At 39.5% G+C, this 23,307-nt stretch overlaps 1 protein-coding gene across 1 annotated transcript in view; it reads right to left on the bottom strand.

Moving 5' to 3' along the window:
* Positions 1 to 22,916, bottom strand: part of C5H19orf44 (chromosome 5 C19orf44 homolog) — a 31,019-nt gene extending 8,103 nt beyond the window's left edge. The window contains exons 1-7 of the mRNA XM_063457317.1: positions 22,783 to 22,916; positions 16,019 to 16,131; positions 13,784 to 14,088; positions 13,080 to 13,356; positions 10,443 to 10,788; positions 5,528 to 5,598; positions 3,631 to 4,075 (exon numbers count right to left, since the gene is read on the bottom strand). Of these exons, the coding sequence (XP_063313387.1) occupies positions 3,631 to 4,075; positions 5,528 to 5,598; positions 10,443 to 10,788; positions 13,080 to 13,356; positions 13,784 to 14,088; positions 16,019 to 16,123 (1,549 nt within the window). The 5' untranslated portion in view covers positions 16,124 to 16,131; positions 22,783 to 22,916. The remainder of the gene's footprint in view (positions 1 to 3,630; positions 4,076 to 5,527; positions 5,599 to 10,442; positions 10,789 to 13,079; positions 13,357 to 13,783; positions 14,089 to 16,018; positions 16,132 to 22,782) is intronic.
* Between the last annotated feature and the right edge of the window lie 391 nt (positions 22,917 to 23,307).

The following is a 23,307-nucleotide window of genomic DNA, read 5'->3' as shown; positions in this document are numbered from 1 at the left end:
TAGAACACATTTTTCACATCGGCTGTTTTAACCCCTTAAGGACACATGACATGTGTGACATGTCATGATTCCCTTTTATTCCAGAAGTTTGGTCCTTAAGGGGTTAAACCATGTGTGTGTTTCCCTTTTGGGATGCCGGTTCACCACTGACATTAAGACTGTTCAGATATACTGACTAGTAACATTGTATCTGTACATACAGTTGGCTGGGGGCGGTTGTAATTGTTCTTTAGACATGTGCGTTTCGTTTCAAATGCAAATTCGGAAATTTGGATGCTTCCAAATGAACAAAGTGCCGAATTGCCGAATTTCTTAAGTGCCAAATTTCGGAATGCCGAACCGAACAAGTGCCGAATTTAGAAATTCCGAACCGAACCACCAAATTTCAGAAGTGCCAAAGTGCTTCAGATTTCTGAAAAGTGGCAAAACAGGAGAGGGTTGGGGTAGGGTTAGGTTAGTGGTAGGGTAACCCTAACCATACTCCTAACCCTATTCTACCCCTAACCCTACCTCGTGAAGTGCCAAAGTCCCAAATTTCGGAATGATGAACTGAACCGAATATTTTTCCCATTCACATCGCTATTGTGGCTACTTAGTAACATTTGCTGTTAGTGGCTTATTACACCTCCGATCAAGCACAGATCCCGTACTAGATTTCTACTTTACTGCACGTTTTAGTTTAATATAACGATGATTTAATAATGTTCTTTCTACACAGATATTCACCAAGGGATTTTTTCCGGCTATGATTATCTAGCCTACTTTCTCCTTTTCTTTCCTTTTATTAAGAGAATTGGATATCATTTAATTACACTAATTTACTTAAGATCACCCTTATTACAAAGGGTTAATAAACATTACTCACATCATCTTTGCCCTTCAGTCCGGTTGGTGGAACTAACATCCAATCGGAGCCGAGGGAGGGATATTGAAACCACTGTTAGACTTGTTTCCCCTGGAAGAGCCATTATTCAGCGAAATGCGCGTCAAAGGGACAGTTTTGAGTAGTGAGTGGCAGTTAGATAAGGGGTGATGCTGCAGCTATATTCTAATCTTTAGACAAGCCACCACGCTGTGATTTTAGTATGAAATAATCTTTTTACTTTAATATGAGATAGGAGTGTTGATGTTGGACTAGCCAACGTCAGAACCCCAAAGTAGGTTACAAGAGGTAACACGGGGGCTTAAACCCCTTAACAAGTTAAATAACTACCAACTGAAAGAATGTGATAGAAAAAGCCACTCACTCAAAAGTGAATGGGATTCGATCTCACTCTAAAAGATTACCTCCTAAAGTAAACGTTGCAAAGAAAATGGTAATAACCTTTATTAAACTAGAAATAAGCAAAAAAGTAATAATAATAATAAATAGGTATAAAACCTACCCTGAATAGAAACACCATAGAGATTGTGTTAGTGAAAATCACGTGAGGGTGAAGAGTTAAAAGCCTGGGAATATGCTCCTTGGTAATATATATATATTGTTTGTATGTGCACATACATGTAAAGTCCACTAAAATAAATAATAGTAAGGCCTCAAAAGAGGACAAAGTTAGACTATAGGGACATCCAATATGTGAACCAATATACAAGAGAAAGGGAGCATAAGTACAGACTGCTCCGTACAAAAAAACCTGAAAAGTCGCGCTAAAACGGCAAAGTCCGTAAGTAATATATATAACTGGGATCGTGGTGCCTAGCAGTAGTAACAATGCCAGTATAGTAATGAAGTTAAACTGTGGTCAGTGCCTCAGAAAAGTATATCAAAATAGCTCACTAGTGGAAATTAGATTCACGGAGGAGCTCAAACGGGTGTTAAACTATGTAGCCGACCCTGCTGTACAGACTCTCTGGGAGGCTAGATGTCTCGTTTGGCAGTATAAACTATAGGGGATATCCAATAGTGATATATCCCCTAATGTGAGACATAAAGACACATAGAATCCACAGCGGTATATAACAACGGTACCTTGAACCCAAAAAGCCCCCTCCGAAATCGGTAACTTAAGAGGAAAGGAGACAGTATCCTAGAAAACCCTGGACTTACTGTCTAGCCCACAGGCTGGCCATAGATACTAACTGCTGCTTCGAGGCAGCCTAACAAGTCCCTATAAACTTATATAAGCGCATAGTTGGAAAAAATAAATAAATGAAACGGACATCCGTCATACCCAGGTAAAAATAAAAAAGAAATGCTTAATTAAAGTAAATGCATCGGCAAAATGCTCGACGCGCCTTTCGGCGTTTTCATACGCCTTTGTCAAGAGCTGAAAGTTAACTGAGCTAGGATCTGATTATAAAGCAGTCTCAGCACACCCCCTAGATCATCAGAAGCCAATCCGTGAATGCTGATCATCAGTGAATTAATCGTCATTGCTCCGATGACAATGCACCCTTCAAATGAACTGCAACCATAATAGTGTTGCCTTTCATTCTATAAAGGAGGAGAAAAATATGTTAAGTCGTTTGTAACAAAATGGCTACATAAATATCAGTAGATGGATACACTTCATGTATCCAAAAGTGATCCATGAGCGCGCTTTAACCCAAACTATTCATATGGGTATAAATTAAGTTATAAAGCTAAGTATCCAAGGGGTGAACATTGTATGATAGTCTTTTAATCTTTTTACTTTACCAGCTAGCAACGGTTAGCAATCAGTGTGAGGGGGAGGAGTCTTGCGCTCTTTCTTTTTGTACGGGCTTTGGGAATTAGAGGCTATGGGTGTCTATACTTTAAGGGGTTCCCACGAAGGCACTTTAGTTGATATTTGATGTACATAGGTTTCTCCTATTGTTAGAGTATACTCCCTTCTCTTTTCCCTGTTGTTGTTGTTGTTATTTCCCGTCCCTCTTACTTTCAGCTAAAATAGCTGTGATACTTTTTACATACCAGTTTTTAACATTTCATTTATTAAATGTTATGTTATAATCAATTCAATTACTAGTTCAAGGGTTGCACTTGTAAATTGAAAGTATAGGCTTGTGAGGTATGAGTTACTTTCCACCTCCGATCCTTTCTTTTCTTTCGTTCTTACATATTCCAGTTAGGCGTTACCCCCCACACCTTACTAACAACCTGACACACTTTTCCTGCTTACACAAAATTCAATTCAAATAATAGAAGCCAAGATCAAGGTGGAACACATTACAACTTCTATGCGTGTTCCAACTTACAATATGCCATGCCAACACTCTTTTCAGCACCCAGCATAAATTGGAAGCCATATCCTAACTCAATTCAGATACCTGGCGTGTGTTCACAGAAGACTAAGGCCGTTTTGCTGCTGAACATCAAGTGCTAAAGCTATGTTGTATAGGCCAGTGATGGCCCCCTTCAGATTCCGTCAGAGGATCATGAGAAATATTTCCTCTTCAGGGAATCCTTTAAAGTATATTTCACAGAAATCTGTGCCAGAGTTAGCCAGCAGTGAAATTGGACAGAATAGTAAAAATAAAACAAGGATAATAATTAAATTGAAAGATGTACACTAGCATTTGGATAAAATATTCTGAATTTCAGTGTCTCCCCCCCCCCCCCAACTAATTTAATTTAAAAAAATATAATTTCCTTATCAAAGTCTAATTCTCAGTAACTCCCCACAGAACCTTTATAATGTAAACAATTACCATGTGACCAGTAACTGGGAAAGCCAGAGTCACAGGTCTGTATAGCCGTTTCCTTTACAGTCCTTTTCTGTACTTTTCTTTGATGAAGATGTTTGCGGTGGCGAGAGTGTGATGAGAGACTTGAGGATCGTCTGCGTCCTGTATATGATTTCTCTTTCGAAGACGACTCGGAGTTTGAGCTATTTTCTGACTCTGAGGGTAAGTTATCCACAGAATCTTCAAAATCCTCAGAGTAAACAGAGTCAATGGTGTTTTCATCATCTATTTCCTTAGAGGGATCATCAGATGACCTGGACAGGTTGCTGTGCACATGTTCTGATATCACAGAGCTCTCGATTGAAGGACTTTTCTCACTAATATCTTCTGCCTCAGGTGAAGGTGCTCTGTCTTGGTCATCAGATAGATGTTGAATAAACTTGGCATTTCCCGTAATTGTATTCTCTTTCTGAAAAATAAATAATTGAAAACCAAAATCTGTTGATCAAAATCTGTTGAAGAGAACATTTGCTAAAAAGGTTAATGTGTAAATTGCTCAAATAGGTCTAGGAACAAAATGTTAGAAAGTGCATATTTGCTAGATATCTCTGGCTAAATAAATTGTATAAGAGTTTTTCTGGAGTAATACAAGTTTCTGGTTCTCTTGCACAGATATCCAAATATCTTATATCCTCTTAATGGTATAAACCAAGACAACCTTTTTATTTATTTATTTTTAAACGGTTTTTGTTTAAGACAGGGACACAGTGGGACAAATGAAAAGTGTGTTAATGCTCAAAAAACATATGCAACATTTAACACCTCTATTCAGTTGCAGCATAAAGAGCAGTTTGATTCACAATGCCTTTGAGAACGCCAACATTGACTTTTCTAGCCAGACAATCTGCCAGCAGCAAAACACACTTGAAAATTTTGGATGGTCATGCTACTGAAGGGCTTCAGCCTTCCTGTAGCATTCGATTCACATGTAGAAATGGAAGGGCACCGTATGCTACGTATAGGAGAATTTTATAGCAAATACCATTCGGTGTACTGATGTATGGGAAATTTGATATTAGGGTGCTCACCTCACTTAAAAATCTCTAAGGGAGTCTTTATAAAGCAATATCTCTGACCATTTCAAGTAGAATGACCTCTATTCTTGTAGGGAATGGCTAACCCTGCTTCCCTTCCAAAATCCCAAATACAGCCCATAGAAGTGTTAGAACTGGCAACCAGAATATTAGTGGCAAGCGTATGTACCTTTTTTCATAGGGAAAAATGGATGGCATTTAAAAAAAAAAAAAAAATCATCATCAGGAGTGTGGGGCACAATACTGCCAGGAATACAGCTTTGTATTCCTGAAACTATAGTATCCCTTTAATAGGGAACACATGAGGTGGCTGGCAGCAATGTGACAATTTTGTTGCAAATTTTTCCCCTCTATAGATGGAAGCGATATTATCCACCTTTGAAAATGAAACCAAAGTGTTAGGCCCCAGTTATATGCAGGCTAAGCTATGGTATGTTTGTGTTCTTTTGTTTTCTACACATTTTATAGTGTACATATACCCCTGAATATTATGGCATTTTTATTAATACTGGTGGACAATATATCAAAGTACACTTTTCCTATATCTATTAAACCTTATGGAAGTACCATCCTGGACTTGGTGAAATGGGGGGAGTGGTACATTCCACTCCTCTGATCAGAGTGTAGGACAACAATGCTTACTAACAACAACAAATCTCGTGTGATTGACTTCAGAAACGTTCACGTTTGCTCCGAATATTCTGTATTTCATGAGATAATATCCTGAAGCTCGGCACTGACAGAATAAGGCTTTTATGTTTTCAGTATGTTCCGATCAATAAATTGTTTGTGCGCTGTAAAAAACAGAAGGTTCAACACCTACTCACCTGTCCGCTGGTTTCCTCTTTATCTGCTGCTGGTGCCAAATCATCAAGGCTTAAAATATTCAATTTAAAATCTAGGATGGAAGAATGACGAATAAAGTTAGCTCTCAACAAACCGCACAGCAGAAATTACTCTAACACACATTTAGAAAACTAGCCACTTTCCTGCCCCATGAATTATTCACACCACCTTGTCCAAGGGAAGAAGATTTAGATTATAATAAAATAAAAAAAGGAGTATTTATACCCAACAGTAGTTCCACTGACCACATAGGATGAGTGGAAACACTCTGTAAAATGATTGAGGCAGCTACAATATGCCTGCTATTTACTCAATGACTGGCTCACTGGTTAATGAACCAGGCTGTGTGAAGTGACTGTCAGTCCCATGCCGTGCTAATATAGCCCATGGCTTGACTTTGAGGACTGCTCAGACCAAGTTGTTAGAGTGGCATGTTTGCAGTTTCTCCAGTGAGCTTTCATCAAACCATGGTTCAGTCAATCATGAAGCTTCTATTGTTTTCAATGAAGGATGAGCAGGACTTTAGGGACATGTAAACAAAGCTTTTAGAATAAATCTATAGATGTGGTCATATATGTACTCAGTCATGGATCAGGCCCCTTCACACTGAACAAAGGAGTTTGTCAAGTGAGGAGGAGGGCTTGAACATACTGTGTCCCCAAGGTTTGCAACTTCCTGCAGTGAACTTTTGTCTAATATCTTTCAACAAATCCTAGTTTCTCCATAGTTTTTGAGGAAGGGATTATATATACACTTCATAATCCCTACACAGATCTGGTAAATTAAACAGCTACAAGGACCTATCACAGAGGTGTCAATTGTAGCAGCATGAAATCTACCTTTTTGGTAGACAGGATAACATGATCTACCACCATATTATCTCCATTCAAAGGGCACTCAAAATACATCCTAAAATGGGCACGTTTACAAATGAACCTTGATACACCTCCCTGGCTGTCAGACAGCCCGCCCTTTTACTTTCTGGTAGTTCAGCTCAGTGGAAATAAACTCAAGAGGCAGGCAACTAAACAGAGCATCTGCCTAGTAAAGATTTCCGAATAAGTTGTGATACAGAAAGACTGTGCACTGGAGGAGGGGAGCCCCACGGGTCAGCAAACAACTTGAACAACCCAAGCAGAGGGGGGGAGCGGGGCTACCCTCAATCATAGGCTACCACCGTGCAACTCACCTTCTGAGAATCACTGACTGGCATGCCCGTCAGACGGAAAAACTCTGGGTGCGCAACAAAATCACACAGACCGGAGGACAGATTCCCGCGATGCTGTGGAGGACCGGAGTAACACCCAACGAGGTCAAAATAGGTAACCCCCTGATAGATGCTACCTTGAAGATCTGGTGCACACTACACCATCCGCAACAGTTGACCACCCACACCAGGCCACTCACACCCATAGTCCACAACTCTGACATAGGAGGTGGACTGACACTAGCCGACCTAAGAAACTATGCACAAACGGACTGGAAATACAGATGCCAATGGTGTGGCAACGGCAGCCTAAAAACTATGACAGACCTGCTCCCTGACACCGCCCCAACAGGCCTTCACCGATTCCATTACTATCAAGTCAAGTCCTTCTACTCCAATGTGGCAGCTAAACACCAATTTCACCGGGACCTCACAGACTTCGAGAAGATATTCACGTCTGGACAACATATGGAGAGAGGGAGAGAGTGTGTGGCGGAACCAGCCCCGCCACTTGTGTCTGGAGAGGACTGCTTGCCAGCCTCTTGCCCTCGTGATTATGGTCCCTGGGAGGTTTGGCCCTTGTAATAGCAGATTTGGGCATAATGGATTTTTGTTGTGCTGCTGCTGGCCCTTTAACTCCCAGAGAAAGGGTTTGTACTTTTAACCCCTTAAGGACCAAACTTCTGGAATAAAAGGGAATCATGGCATGTCACACATGTCATGTGTCCTTAAGGGGTTAAATTGGCACTTCAAATGCTGTCGAAGTGGCCGCCATTCAAAAAACGAACACGTGACGGCGGCCATCTTGGTTCATTCCATGCGGTCAGCGGTATGGGTAGCCAAATTCATGGAACTGAAATCGGCTACACAGTTCCGCGAACACCGCTGAGCCTTACCTTCTCCCACAATGATTTTGCAGCCTCAGAGACTAAGTCCCGTTCGAAGATTCGAACGCTCGTTTGAATGGGACTTAGTCATTTTTTCAGCATGAAATAGACCGACCGCACAGCCCAAATCTATGGAACGGTTTTGGGCAGGAAAATGTGCTTGCAGTCGGTCATGAAGGACTTCCATCTAACTTTTTAACCCCTGAACCGATTGCCCTGATTTTTGAGTATGTGTTTATTTCTCGCATGCTGATTATGAAAATGTATGTTTTATGTTTGTGACATGTATATTTTAGAAGTTATAAATATTGTGTAAAAACTGTATTCCTCTGCCTGTGATAATGAGATTACCCATTGTGTTCAGTAATCATATCACAGGCAGAGGGGAGGATTTTGTGTGGGAGTGTCTGTGTACTGTACAGATTGATTGGTTGTTCTGTAAAACCCTGTGGGCTGTACTGTGGTTGTGGATTGGGAATAAAAGAGGCTGTATGTGCCAGGACAGGCAGATTCTGCTTAATCCTCAAAACGAAGTGTCGTCTCGTTATTGGGGGAATTGGATTGTATGCTGACTGCCAGGAGTGTAAACCTTTCGTATGGTTTTTCCTGTTCAGCGGTTTCCAGGATTCGTGTAGTTTGCAGTTCGGGAGATTGGTGCTTACAGTAGCTGCCTGTGCATCTGGAAAGGGGAATATCGCCTAAACAATTTTTAACTTCTGGTGAGCAAAACGGTCCGTTACAACGGGATGCTACTAGAGAAAGAAAATGGGCCGACAACGAAGTTCATCACCAGATGGGAGAGAGAAACAGGAGAGGACCTGACCACACAGGAATGGGATAAAATATTACTACTCACACACACACAAGAGCTCCATTAGCTCGAAATTCCAGGAGATGAGTTATAAAGTACTGACAACCTGGTACAGGACCCCTGATATAATACACCGCATGGACCCAGAGGTGGAGGAGACGTGCTGGCGATGTGGAACAGAAAGATGTACCATGATCCATGTCTGGTGGTCGTGCGCAGTCATCTCCCCACACTGGGAGATGGTAAATACTAAAATCAGGGAAATTTCGGACCCAGAACTTCCGCTACAACCCTTGCCCATGTTACTACACCACACAACCATGTCATTGAAAACCTACACGAAGTCTCTGACGAAACACCTATTGACGGCTGCGAAATCCCTGATTCCAACACTTTGGAAGCAAACGGCGGCCCCCACAGGCCATGGAAGCCAGGCCATGGAAGCCATGACCTCCTGTACATCTCGGAGGACAGACAGGCCTCCTAAACCAACACACCATCCGGCCACATTATTATTGAAAAACTTACACAAAAATAAAGATTGTCAAAAAAAAAAAAAAGAACGACTGTTCAGGGGAATACTGGGAGGGTTTGCAGTAACATGTGAAGCTATTGTAAGCCAAGACTTCATAAACTCCCAAAGAAAACATGAAAAACAAATGACATGCATATTTTCTTTGTGGGTATATCTACTACGTAGATTTTTTTATTTTTCTTCAAATGAAGTGTTATTTTAACAGTTCTTGTACAAGCCCCTTATTTATGCTATCGATAGACGTCTAGAGCAAATGACATAACCCTACAACAGTGTACCTATCTACAACAGTCCCTAATTAAAATTACACTTCATTAAAAGGAACACTACATGTGCCATTAATCACTACAGGGCACTTTAGCATAGAATGGTTTTACCTCTTGCCTGAGGTCTGCCATGACCGGCTCCACACCTCCTCTGCAGCTCAGTGAGAGCAAAGCTCAGTAAAGAGAGATTCCCGCTCTCAGAGAGCAGTAGTGGAGGCAGACAGGGATGACCGGTGGAACACAAGTAAGAAGTTAAACCATTCCAAATGTGGTTTGTTGCCTTACAATGGGTGGGCACTGGGGCACACCTTGCACTGTAACCAATACAAATTGCTAAAGTGGTTATGGTGTTCCTTTAATAGCATTTATAAAGCTGAAACCTATTCTACTGTGCATGTGACCCTACCCAACAATTCTATAGCCGCATCTTAAAATAAACTACACAGGTTCAAACCCAGTTATAGCTATGCGCTCTCATACTTGTAGGTATGAAAATGGGCATGCTCTTATACATAAAGGCATACATGCAGTCATACCCACATTCTATTATACAGACATTCTCACTTACTGATGTCTGTATGTATGGGAGATTGTGGATATGCATCTATGTACATACACACATCCAGGAGCTCATATGTGCACTCTCCCACACATACAGAAAGATGGTTATAAACACACTCACACATATATACATACAGACAAGTCGCCATGGGTCCATTTTCTTTGTAAGCGCAATGTAATGTTTTTGTGTGGACAATTCGGCTGGATATGTTAATTGTGTGCAATATCATGAGAGTGCCATGGACCACTCAAACTTGCACTGGCAAGTAACTTCTAAAGCCTGGCTAGTGGCACAGGACATGAAATTTTACATTGGTGTAGTAGGCATATAACTGCAGTGAGTTTTGCAAATTTCTGCAGGAAAATAATGCATGTTTTTTGAGCCCCCATAATAAATTAACAATTTTGAGTGTATTGTTCAACAAAAGCTATGGGTCCCTTTGGTTGGAGAGACATACTGGTCACATCAACTTTCCTTCAGACATCTGGAATAATTGCGATTACACAGGATATAACATCGGGAGCCAGAATTTCCAGTTATTAGTGTAGTTTGCAAAATGTATCTTTTAACCATAAAAATATATTGCAACAATTAACTATGTAAAGTAAAAATGTTAAGAAGTACAAACCATTGGAACTGGCACTGCTGACATCTTCTGTTCTGGAGAAAAGCTCATCAAGAGATTTAAAGTCACTTCTCTGAGATAATGGTGTTTGGCTACGTCTGAACCTGAGCCTTGGGGAGGAGTTAGTTATAGAGCTCCTTGCTGACAGTGAGGGAGAACGGGATGCCAAGCGGGTTAAGGACGGTGTTCTGCGGAACCTAGGTGTTCCTCGACTTGGTGGTGAGGGAGTCCTGGAGAGAAATCGTGAAAGTGGTCTTCGTGGAGAGATGAAGCCTGGAGCTGGTGGACTCCGACGTAAGCTCCTGCGTGGGGTCCCTTTGCTAGGAGGTGATGGAGTCCTGGCTGGTTTCTAGTGCATAGTAGAAATAGAGATATGAAGATATTGTTTTTACAGGTTTTGGGTTGTGCTCAACCCACAGGAGCACTGAAGAGTGTAGTGGGAGGCACAGATCTCCCCTGAGAGGCTTGCAATGAAGGGTTGAAAGTTGTCTCACAATGCCACACTGCTTTTTACCCAACATTGTCATTTATTCCTGTGTGGATTTTTAACTTCTAGTTTTTAAAATTATTTACAGTAGATATGATGCATAGATCACATTTGTTTATAAAAGAGTGGTTTATCTTTAAGGCAGTTCGATATTACAATATGTCACGGCAAGGGTGCAAAATTATTGTTGAACTATAAAATATTGCCATTTAATGTAATTTTTGTAGTGCATATATGAATTGGCCACTTGGTAGAGGTGGTATTGCCAATTTCCAAAGGGGTTAATTTCATTGTATGGGAGGTCAGATGGTTTAGAACCTAAATTCCTCTTTGAAGCGGAGGACCCCAACAAAGCTACTCTGTACGGAGTGAGAAGTCACATATAAGTGGCCTGGAAGTCTGGTTTAAATATAAACTAACACTCTAATTTGCCATATGTCTAGATTCCCTCTTAGATAGGGAGTCCTTTGATATGAATGGTAATTAGCTTTCAACAAACAACTTGTGTTCCAGTATCATATCCAAAAGAAACATTAATACTTACCCACAGATTAATAATTAAGCCTCACTTATTATCGTTGGAATGGGACAAGCACAATCTTCTAATCAAGCCTAAACATGATTGCTTAACTTAACCATATGGGAATGGATTGTGATGTCTGCTATATTGGGTCACAAGTAAGAAGTGTGACACATCTATGGAATGGAAAAATGGTAACAAATTCATAGATGCAATTATTATTTCTGTGGCAAGTACATAAGAGGATATAGAATCAAATGTTTCCATTTGGATTGATGTTGGTCTGGAACACAAAGGAGTGGTCACTTATTGTCTCTATAGGTACACATTATCTCCACCTCTGGGCCAGGCTTGGTAATCCACAGGGTATATATCAAATGATATTGAAATGTGTACTGTACTTGCTTGGGACCAAAATCTAATTTTGAGTGAGTCACCATCTTCCTTGCCAGAGACCCCCTGGGCAGAAGCTTTACTTTAAAAAACCTAAGAAGTAAGTGATTCTGTTATTTTATCCCTTTTGTTTTTATCTGTTGGTGTAAATAATATGTTTATCATCTATATTTTTGTATGTACTGTGACAATATTTTGCTCACAATAAATGTTCCTTTATTGAGTTCTGCCTTCGTCTGGTAAAGAATCACGTTACCTGAAGAGACTAATTAATGAGTATTTTGCAATTGCATATGTATTTTGCCAAGTTGTATTTGGTGGGATTTTAGTATTAAGTTACCTGGGGAACCAAGGCACCCCATTTATAAGTTGTCTTGGTGGTGGCAGCGTTAAAATAGTAATATTTATATTATTATGCTTAAGTGTGGGTGGTGTTAAGGGGGGGGGTATCATTATTTCCGGTCTAGTGCAGACAAATAGTAAACTTTAACCATCACAACTAAGTCACGCACACTCTTGAAGTATTGTGCGTTCGTGACATTGATGTTTTAGACAAAACAAACAATAAATCAAAGTGACGCCCAAATAAAATGTATCTATCTTGCTGGAAGTGTTCTTTTCAGCATTGTACCAATATGAGAAAGAAGCAAATATATATAGTCTGACTCTACAGTTATGAAAAATGTCTCTATGTAATGGAGTAGAAAGTATTGCACTCACAATTTTAGGAGCTAGAGTCCTAGCTCAGAGAAAGGCAATAGCAGTAAAGATATGTTTGATGGTTATGTTATTTAAAACTACGGTAATGTTTTTACTACATGATGCCATGTTCCACTATATACTGCTAATGTAATTTTCTTTGAGCTAGGACTATAGCTCATAACCAGGTGAGCTTGATACTTTCTACTCCATTACATTGATACATTTATTTATTACTGGCATTCATAAAGTACCAACACATTCTTTTGGCTTAATTTTAAGGATTTCAAGCTTCTTAAGTACTGAAACGTATTACTTACTTCCGTATTATTGTCCTTTTTTGTGTGACGTTTATGTTTTATACCTTTTGATTTAATGAAAACATTAGGAGTGTTTGTACCAATTTTTCGATACCATAAATCAAACCATGTTACACTGAAGGATCAATGCTGACATCTAAAATGTAAAAATATCTGGAAGATTAGAATTTCCATGAATTCTACCAAGGCAGTATTATTTATTAAAATATAAAAATGCTCACCGCTGCTTTCCACCACTTCTCCAATTCTTCTGATGCTTCGACTGAGCTAAGAGTCTGCAAGGGTTCCCCTTCTTCATTTTCAAAAGCAACTTTCTTACTCTCTGTTGATAGGTTCAAGATTGCAAGTCCTCCTTTGTGCACTGGCTCATTGCTAACCTTTTTCTTCAAGAATTTGGCACCTCTTGTGCTGAAGTCACTGCTTGACCTATTAGAGAATGGCCCATCCTCAGAGGTTCGCAGGTCAGAGTCATTAATAGAAACATCCAATTCAGATTTCCTGCAAAGAAAGACCATACAAATGTAAACGATCAAGTAAATAAAGTAACAAGGACATATTTGAAAACTTGAGAAATCTAAATTTAGACTTATTTTAATAGCTTTTCAGAACAATGGGTTTGTAGACTTGACTTAGAAATAAGAAATGAGGTGACGTGGTAGACAATTTTAGGAAAAATTCAAAATGCTCTAGAACGGGTGGGTGCAAATTTAGAAATCCCAATGTTGTATAACTACACTGACAATAATAACTTAGAGCTGACAAACAACCAAGAAACTTAAGGTTCTACAACTGCTGGAGGCCTACCTTTGGAAACATCTGATCTAGAACTATACCAGAATATGATGCAGCCACTAGGTTTAAGATACAAAAACAGCAGAACATTGCACAAAACAAAAACAAAAAAACCAAATAGAAAATATATTACCATATTTGGAGTCTGTTATTAGTCTCTGTCAATCTCTTCTGATCAGCTATGGAAAGTGGCTTTGACTTAGTAGGGTATAAATGATCAGGTAATGCCTTTTCATTTGAGGAAGCAAGAGTGTTGTTCGAATCCAATGTTTTTTTCTTCAGGAACCGGCTCTGTGTTCCTGCTGGCCAACGAAAGGCTTCATTCTCATTGTATTTCTCAGTTATCTGCTCATCAGCTGAAAAGTCACTTAGATCTGCAAATGATGGCTGAGCAAGTTTTAAGGCTCTTGTTTTTTTGTGGAGTTCATCAATGTACTTCTAACAAAATAAGAAGAGGAAAAGCAATAGTCAAATGTTTTAGTACCAATAATTTCTGAAACCTTATTTAACACTGGCACCGTATAATATCGTTCTAAAGTCCATATGTTACGTCTTTAGGTTTTGATTAAGAGGGATCCTCTAATCAACAAAACAACTTTAGCTTAATGAAGTCTTATAGAGAATACCACTGCAGTGTTACTGTAACATTCTCTACAGTTTGAGATGAAGCAGTTACAGTAAAGATAGTGTTCCTTTTAACTCTTATTGAAGTGATCATAGTGTCTGTAGCCCCGACACCATAGCAGCAGGTCCCCTCTAAGCTGCTTCCTCAATAGCCTGACCAGCCATGGGAGGGTGAGATACCCCCAGTTGTAGCTGAGCTGTGCGTGGCCAGAGACCCAAATTAACTGTTAAATTACTCAAAACCGGGTTAACACTGAATGGAGTGACAGCATCAAGGTAATCCAGGCACTATAATCAATTCAAATAAAATTGCTATAGTGCCTAGATTGTTCCTCTAAATCCCTTTATTTATGAAGCCCTGGTCACACCTTCCCTGGCAATGACTCACACAGCCTCACAATGTGTTTAGTTTGAATGTATGCTTGTCATAAATATATTTGTGTGGCTGCAATCACCTATATTATGTTCTTGGCTATTCTTAGACTCACCAACATCACCCAGGCCATTTCACCTCAATGAAGTAGTCTGGGTGCAGAGGTGCCGTGATTGTACTCCTGCACTGTAAAGCATTGCAGAATTGTAGAAACTGCAATGTTTACATTGCAGGGTTAAACAACTACCAGTCACTAGAGGTCGCTTGTGCGGCGCCTACTGAGTACAATTCAGTCAAGTGACACATCAGCTCATCGGAAAGCATTATACGGTTTGTATTCCTAACACTATAGTGTTCTTTTAATAAAAAGACGATTGAATGATTGGCCAAATGGCAAAATATTTCCAAGACCTGCCTGTGCTCCTGAAAAATAGGTTTTGTCTTTATGATAACCAATATATTGAATGACTTGTGTCATAGCTGAAACAAAATTTTTGATAAATGTGCCTCATAAGTCACTTTATTAGCTTTTTTTCTCCTTTCTTTAAATTACTAAGCATGTTAAACTTTGTTTTTATTTCTTTTTTTTTTTAACGACTATGGAGTCAATGTGACCCTTATATCAGTATGAAACCTTTCTTATGTCCCCAGACAACATGCTGCAGGTGGGACATGTTCACTAAAATACAAGCATCCAGTGGCTGCTTGACATAAAAAACAAATAGCGACTGCCCGGTTACTAAAAACGTACAAGGAGACCTGGAACAGGTAGCTGGAAAATAGGGGAGTCCTAATTAAATACTAAACGATGTGGTGGGGGTGACGACAACTACTTACCTCTCAGATCCCATCAACAGGCAGCGAGTGTGGACTGTTGAATCAATATTAACTTGTGGGAGACCTAATGTCCCACTAGTCCCCACCTATAGGTGGAGGTTATTAAATGATAGTTATTAATTTATAAAAAAAAAAAAAAAAAAACATTTAAAAAAAGTCACAAGTGATGCCTTAAAAATAAATCAATGTTAGCCCATTAAGGGCTCCACTCAGACTATGCTTGCATAGTGGGAAAAGCTTCTATAACGCTTTTCCCACTATGCAATCACAGAGCACTATGATTGGTTGGCTTGTAAACCAACCAGAGCACTATGACAGGCAAGTCTCACTTCTGTTGTCTTGAAAGGATACATGTGAAATCATAATAAAAAACACTAACTTTCAATGTGTTGAATAGAGAATACATAGTTCTAAAAAGATATTCCACTGTGATTACAGAATATAGCAGTTGCATCTTTGGTCAATGTTGGTAAACACTGTCTCGATACCCAATGGAATCTCTAGAATTCCTATTATCTGTCTTTCCATGTGTACCTGATGTTCATCTGTGGGATCCTCCGATTTTACAGGAACTCTTTTACCCGCCAACTGAGCCTGAGCTCGGGCCAGCACAGAATTTCTCGGGATTCCACGAGACATATCTTATTCTACATAAGGAAAAGAAGATGTGTTAGCCATGCCTCAAAATTAATGTTGAATTAACCAAGTTATGCCAAGTTTTGTCTGACTATAGAGAATGAATAACAAAAATAAACTTTTGAAAGATTAGACAAAGTTGAAAAAAACAAACAAAAAAAAAACCGATGACTTCCAACAATATTGGTGTATTCTAACCTAACAATAAACCATGTAACAACATATAAACCATGTAAGCAGCAACTCAGCAAATAAGGGATATGAGAGAACACAGAAAGGAAGAAGACACAAAGGATAAGGAAATCCTCTTGCACAGAAAGCCCACTGATAGAGCATGTTTAACTGTGATTGAATTTTCTCTAGCCAGGAGGGAGCATCCATATCTTATACAGCACTCTATGGCTATAAGTATTCCCTTTTTCTACAGCATACACAAACAAACAAACATACTATTTCTTTGATATCGATAATGGTAACCATAATTTTACAGAATGTTGGATATATACTATTGGCAGGTGGAAATTGAGCCTTGGTGAAAGTTATATTTTATGTGGCATCACATACAGTCATCTGGTAAAAAGCAGACTAAGTCATAAGTCAGGAGCAGGGCTTTTTTGCCTCTGATGATAAGAGCAGGATTATGATGTAACCCTGTCCTGGTGGTTCATTTCACAAACATGTATTCATGACCCTGTAGTGTTGAAAACACCATCTAGCCCCACCTGGCCCGCCTGAATATAGTAAAAACCTTACCTTTATTCCAGTCTGCTGCTACTGGCTCTGACCCTGATCTGCCTGCTTGGTTGAAATCATCAGAAGTGTTGATCAAAGCCAATCACAATGCTTTCCTATAGGGAAGTGTTGGATTGGCTGAAACTGTCAATGATGCAGATCAGGGGCAGAGCCAGCATAAGCCAGACACTGCTTTGGCCAACCAACATCTCCTTATAGAAATGCATTGAATCAATGCATTTCTTTGAGGAGAGTCAAGTGTCTCCATGCAGAGGGTGGAGACACTGTGCAGCACTGCTCCAGGAAGCACATCTAGTAGTCATCTGAGAAGTGGTGAGAGAAGGTATCCCTAGGGCAGTGATGGCTAACCTTGACACCACAAATTGTTTCTGGACTACATTTCCCATGATGCTCAGCTAGCTTTTAGAGTCTAAAAGCTAGCTGAGCATCATGGGAAATGTAGTCCAGAAACAATTTGTGGTGTCAAGGTTAGCCATCACTGCCCTAGGCTTTAATGTAAATATATATATATATCTCTCTCTATCTTCCCCAGTGTCTTTCTTGTATTTTTAGTTTGGATCTTCCATTGAAGGGGCAATATAGTCACCAGAACAATTACAGATGTTTGTATTTGTTCTACTGAGTATAATCGTTCCCTTCAGGCTGTTCAGAGAAAAGGAGAGATATATATTGCCACTCAGAACACCCTGTTTCACTTGCACTTTGTGTGTTAAGCTAGTTTATACTGAAGGCCCAGACTGTTCACCTGCCCAGGGACCTGTAGGATCTTAATATTTCTCTTTTAATGCGGACACAACACGCAAGCCCCAAGAGATGTTATTCGATTAGCAAATCACTGCACAGCTCCTGGCTGCTCAATCTGTAGCAAAGCAGGAAGCATAGGTCTCGTGAGACATGAGAAGAGGGAATGGGAAACATAGTACATGGAAGAATATTATATAGCATGGCGGGGAGGGGTGATACGTGATAAGGTAGGTAGGGACAGAGATGGTGAGGAAATGGGGAAAAGTGACATGTCACAAGCTCTTCACATGTACACAACTCTTCATGTCACTTACCAAGTACAAAGGAGAGGACGAGTGACATGTAGATGGTAAAAACAAGAAAAATGTACACACTAATCCTTCACATAGCTAGCATGTCTGAATACACACACACACAGATTTGTAATGGGAATATATGTGGAACAATCTCGGACTTCTCACCTATCTCTGATTCAAGAGCACCAAGGCAAGCTAATCGATATTTTCATTTAGGATTCTTTATAGATTCTAAATGTGTTTGCGTTATGTTAAATAAAATGTTATTTGAGTGTTTTTACAATAGGTCAATATAATTATCCTATGTCCATAATGTTCTTTGAGAAGCATTTGACTGGACAGTGCTCAGCACAGACAAGGATGTTTGTGCTGGACAATAGGGGGGGGAGGATCAGTTAGATGCACAAAGCAAGAAAAGCAAAATGAGAATTTTTTGGCAGTTACATTTGTAAATACATTTGTTTTTAACTGCTTGGTCCAAATGCATGACATACTCTATAATTTGCTAAAAAGAATATACCAAGACATATATGAAAACCTATACTTTGCATGCAATGTTGAGTTAATTTTTATTTATACAACACAAAATAGTATTCTGAAATAAAATGAGGTTGCTATAAGCAACCTGCATATATAGAATTAAAAACAATTAAAGGAAAATTAACACTGACATGGCTACCTCTTCTACCCTCACATGCACAAAATGAGAGGTCGAGGTAAAAGAAAAGAAACCAAAGCTGATGTTTCAAAGTCCAATATTGATGGGCAGGGGAGAATATTCACCTATTTCCTCACACCATATGCAACTACATGATGAATTAATATTACAAAAGGGGGACAAGGAACTGCCCATTCATGTCCTACCCACTTCATGTTTAAGAAAGCCAATGTAATATTATATATATTCCTTCAGCCACCACTGCAGCGTCTCCAGCAGAGAGGGTGGATTTTGCATGTTGGGAAATCTGCTGGCTTATGTCATAACGAAAGGCTTGCCACTAGAGGGACTTCACTTACAGACACTACAATACCTTGGACAGATTATGGTACTTTGAGAATCCTTTTTTTTTTTTTAAATCATCCGTATTACTAAGATAGAATAAGAATAAACCAAAAATGTATATCTGGAGTATTTTTATTTTATAAGAGAATTACATATTTCAATGTATTCTGTACGTTTAGTGGTAGGTGACTAGTTGAAAAAAATACAAGATGTGCTAGGTGCAGGTATTCGATGTTAACCCCGGTAGGACCTCCTAATATCTAGAAATATATAAACATGAATACCACACTCAAGTCATATATATGACAAATATCAATGAAAGGTGTTAGTAATGAAGCAATTGGTTTATTATTCCCTTAACCTAATATAATACTTTAGAAAAATACAGACAATAAGTGATTCTATGCAAGTACAATTGTTTTCCATAGATTAATTTTATCATATGTACAGTTGCTATGGATTAATTTAATCGTATGTACAGTTGCTATTTACAAATATCGGCAAACCCTGTATAAATACTGTTATCTTTCATAAGGTATAAATTATATGGATATATGTACAGCTGGTAATAATCCCACTGGCGGTGTAGAGATAAAATGTCTGGCACGGTACCAAGTGCTGCTGACTGTGGGAGATCAAAAAACGTGAAAGTAAAAAAGGAAACAATAAAAACGAAAACCCAAGGGTTAGAACAGATTCTGCTGATGCATTAGCCCACTGAGCTATTTCACCGGCTAAAGTACCAACATCCTAATAAAACATGCAAACAAGTGGGATCTAGTTATGCACAAACTAAGATGTCACTACATCAAGAATGGTATATGGAAGGTTTGGAACGGGTACCCAAGCATATCAACCAACATTTCAAAAAGACAAAAGGACAGTTTAATTTTAGGGGTGTAAGTGAGGATGTGGCAAGGGCAAGCATGTTCTAAGAAATTTTAGGTGACTTACTAATAATTTATGCTATTTAAAATTTTATTCACTAGAGGCATGCTTAACCCTTTAATGCAAAAATTGCTGTTTTTCAAAATGGCAACATTTTACATTAAAAAGTTAAAACTACCTAGAGCACAATGATGCCGTAGGTTAGATAAGCCACAATGACAACTTCGACCTACTAATGGTTATCAACATTCAGACCTATTAAGAAGCGTAACAGCTGACGTTTTTTGTCCTTGCCCCTTTTTTATTTTTGTTTGCCACATTTGTATGAAGATTTCTGCTTAAATATGGGCTGACCAATCACAGGCCCGTCTTTCAGGACTTCAAAAGAATTCAAACAGGTTACACATAACACGCACTACTAGACACCGGGGACAAGGGGACAGAGACCCCAGGAAATAGGAGAGACCTAACGAACCGCAGGGGCCAAAGTAACGCACACATATCAAAAAGCAATGCTCATGAGTGGAACGCACAAAACTGACACCTAGGTCGCTACGACTAATCTCCCCGGGCCAGAAAGAAACCCACCATAAGACAGGGTCCCGGGACCCGAAAGGGAGGGCACAAATCACGCAAGGGGACAGCACTAATAAACACACAAACCCTAGGGAATACTGGGACAGAGTTCCCCATCTCACAAACAGATAAACCTGTCTACCCAGATAAACGGTACATAACACCCAGATCACAGGAATACGTATTAGATAAGGGGAATTACCGTGGTAATGACAATGCTATGGGACGAAGGAGGCCTGCGAGCCGAACAGCGACCCACTGATAATGTGGCCTGCGAGCCCGTAGGAATATGGTGTTACACCAGATACATTGATATATGAAAATATAAAACCTGCGTGTCTCTTTGTCAACTCTTAATGCTTGAGTTTATTTGCATTATCGACAATAAAAATCATATTTACAAACAGGTTACCCATGTAGCGTGCACAGCCCGACTGGAAATTCAGTAGACAGGAACAGTGCCTTAAAGGGACACTACAGTCACCAAAACAAGTTTGTGACTTTGAAGTTTGACTGTTCAATTCCCTGCCAAACCACATCTGTTTCTGTTTATACAGCCCTAGCCACACCTCCCCTGGCTGTGACTGACGTAACTTACTTTAAAAGTTTTTTCCCCCTGCTTTGTAAATTAAACTTTAATTACGCTTGCCCATGCAAGTCTAGCAAGCTATTAACAGAGCAAAAGATATGAAATTCTAAATTAAAAATAATTTACAATAATGGAAGTGTAAACATTAGATGACACTTTACAGGAAGGCTGTGTAAGTCACATGCAGGGAGGTGTGCCTAGAAAAGATAAACAAAAGAGATTTAAATCATAAATGGCAGAGAATTGAGCAGTGAATCTTCAGAGGCATGATCTATACACCAAAACTGCTTCATTAAGCGAACGTTGTTCATGTGACTACAGTGTCCCTTTAACTCAGCATTACTGTTTAGGTCAACTTATTGGCTACACACTAATTCCACTTGGATGCATATGTAACGGATGGCTCATAGCTCATTACTTTGTATGCATGTAAAAAAAGTATAATCTACAGCATAATGTGCTATTCGTACGCTACATGGCAACGTATACTTTTACAAGATTTCTACAAATATGTTAAGAAGAAAAAAAAAATGGTTCAAAACTACATGACAACTGCACAAAAAAGTTTCTCATAGAGAACTGATTCAGAAAACAGAGTTCTTGGCTGCCTAAGTCATGTGCACTGCAGGGCCATCATTCTGCATGGGCACTTGACCGGGGGTCCCACAAGCATGGGGGTCCCACAAGCATAGGGGCCCCACCGTGATGCCCATGCTGACAGGGGAGGTCCTTTGATCTCCCCTGTCAGCCTACGGAGAGCAGGCCTTGTTTCCTTGCTTTGGGCCCTCTTGGGCTGGTGGGGAGATAAAAGATCTCCCTCACCGGGCCAAAGGCCCTTCATTAGAAAGAGGGCGGGAAGACCCATGGCAGCAGGAAAGGGAGGACCTGGGAGGCAGTACCTCCCGCGAGCATGCAGATTGACTCCTCTCCTGCAACTGTTAAAAATAACCTACTAAGTTCTCAGTGATTACTTTTCTAGCAACCTATTTCATTACCCCTTATACCCTTTGTGTCACTATAACCCACCATTCCTTCTAGCATGCAAGCTCATTGAGCAGGGCCCGCGACCTCTCTGTTCCTGTGCATCCGTTTGTCTGGTTACAATTACGTGTCTGTTTATCCACCCATTGTACAGCGCTACGAAATTTGCTGGCGCTATATAAATAATATATCTAGACTCCTACCAATATCACCACTCCTTAAAGTGGTTGGACTAACTCTTAAATACACAGCTGGTTATCCTGGGCTGTTTTTTTATTAAGTCATTTTGTTCCATAACAAATCACGGTTTCCGACCCTCCATTCCAACCCAAGGCATTTCCCATTTAATTCTGCAACACAGAAGTGCATTCAGAAGGGATTAAACTTGGCAAAAGATTAGTAGACATTAAGCTAAGTAATAGATTTAGCTCAATATAAAAATATACTCAAAGACACTATACATGTAAACCAATCATCACAAATGGAGTGAGTAGAATAGGGAACCACTGCACATGAAGGAAATTGAATACTGGTTAATGTCAGAATAGATATTACAATAACAGCCAGAAGGTTACATTTACATCCAACTACCGTTATCAGCCGACTAGCCGAGAGTTAAATAAATTCACAAGGTACTAGGACAAAAAAAAAGAATCTGCGTTTGTAAAGTAATGTAATATGCGTCCAAACAATCAATTGCAAGGTTTAGTGTTAGAAATATACATAAAGCACATAATTATTGTATAAATATAGGATCTATAGATTCACAGCTGCTGTAGCAGTATGCTAGGAACAGATGACACTAACAAATGCTTGTTGAACCCTGAATTACCAGTTACTACAATGTATCTTCTTTATCCATCCATAAAATCCGGTGTGTTCTATGCTTGTACGCTAGAACGCATACCGCCAGCTTCCAAGCAACCGCACTCCAATCATCTAACAGCTTCCATCTCAGCAACCAGGTCACAGAGTCCACCCCCACTGCGTTCCATGCCTCGTTCTCATTGCAGGTTCCTCCTTACGTTAGGATGGAATGTTTCAGCGACGGAAACCATAGCAACCACAAAGGTTTTATTCACTAAATTGTAAATTGCATTGAACCGAATTTCTTTTTTTTAAAACTGATTTGTAAAATATATCCTACGCATTTATTGTCACAGTTTGGGTATTTTAGCCTATTTTTGGTCATTCGGTTTGCAATTCTCTGTAGCCTTTTTTTTTTTTTTGAGGATTTAAGCTGGAAAATTTGATTCACAATAAATAAAAACAATATATATATATATATATATATATATATATGCATAAATACGTACGCACTCTTTCTCCATCTCTCTCTACTTCCGTGCCATCTTTT

The sequence above is a fragment of the Pelobates fuscus genome, chromosome 5 (assembly GCF_036172605.1).
Source record: "Pelobates fuscus isolate aPelFus1 chromosome 5, aPelFus1.pri, whole genome shotgun sequence".
Lineage (NCBI taxonomy): Eukaryota > Metazoa > Chordata > Amphibia > Anura > Pelobatidae > Pelobates > Pelobates fuscus.
The sequence above is the reverse complement of the archived record's forward strand: the minus strand, read 5'-3'. Positions and strand labels throughout refer to the sequence as shown.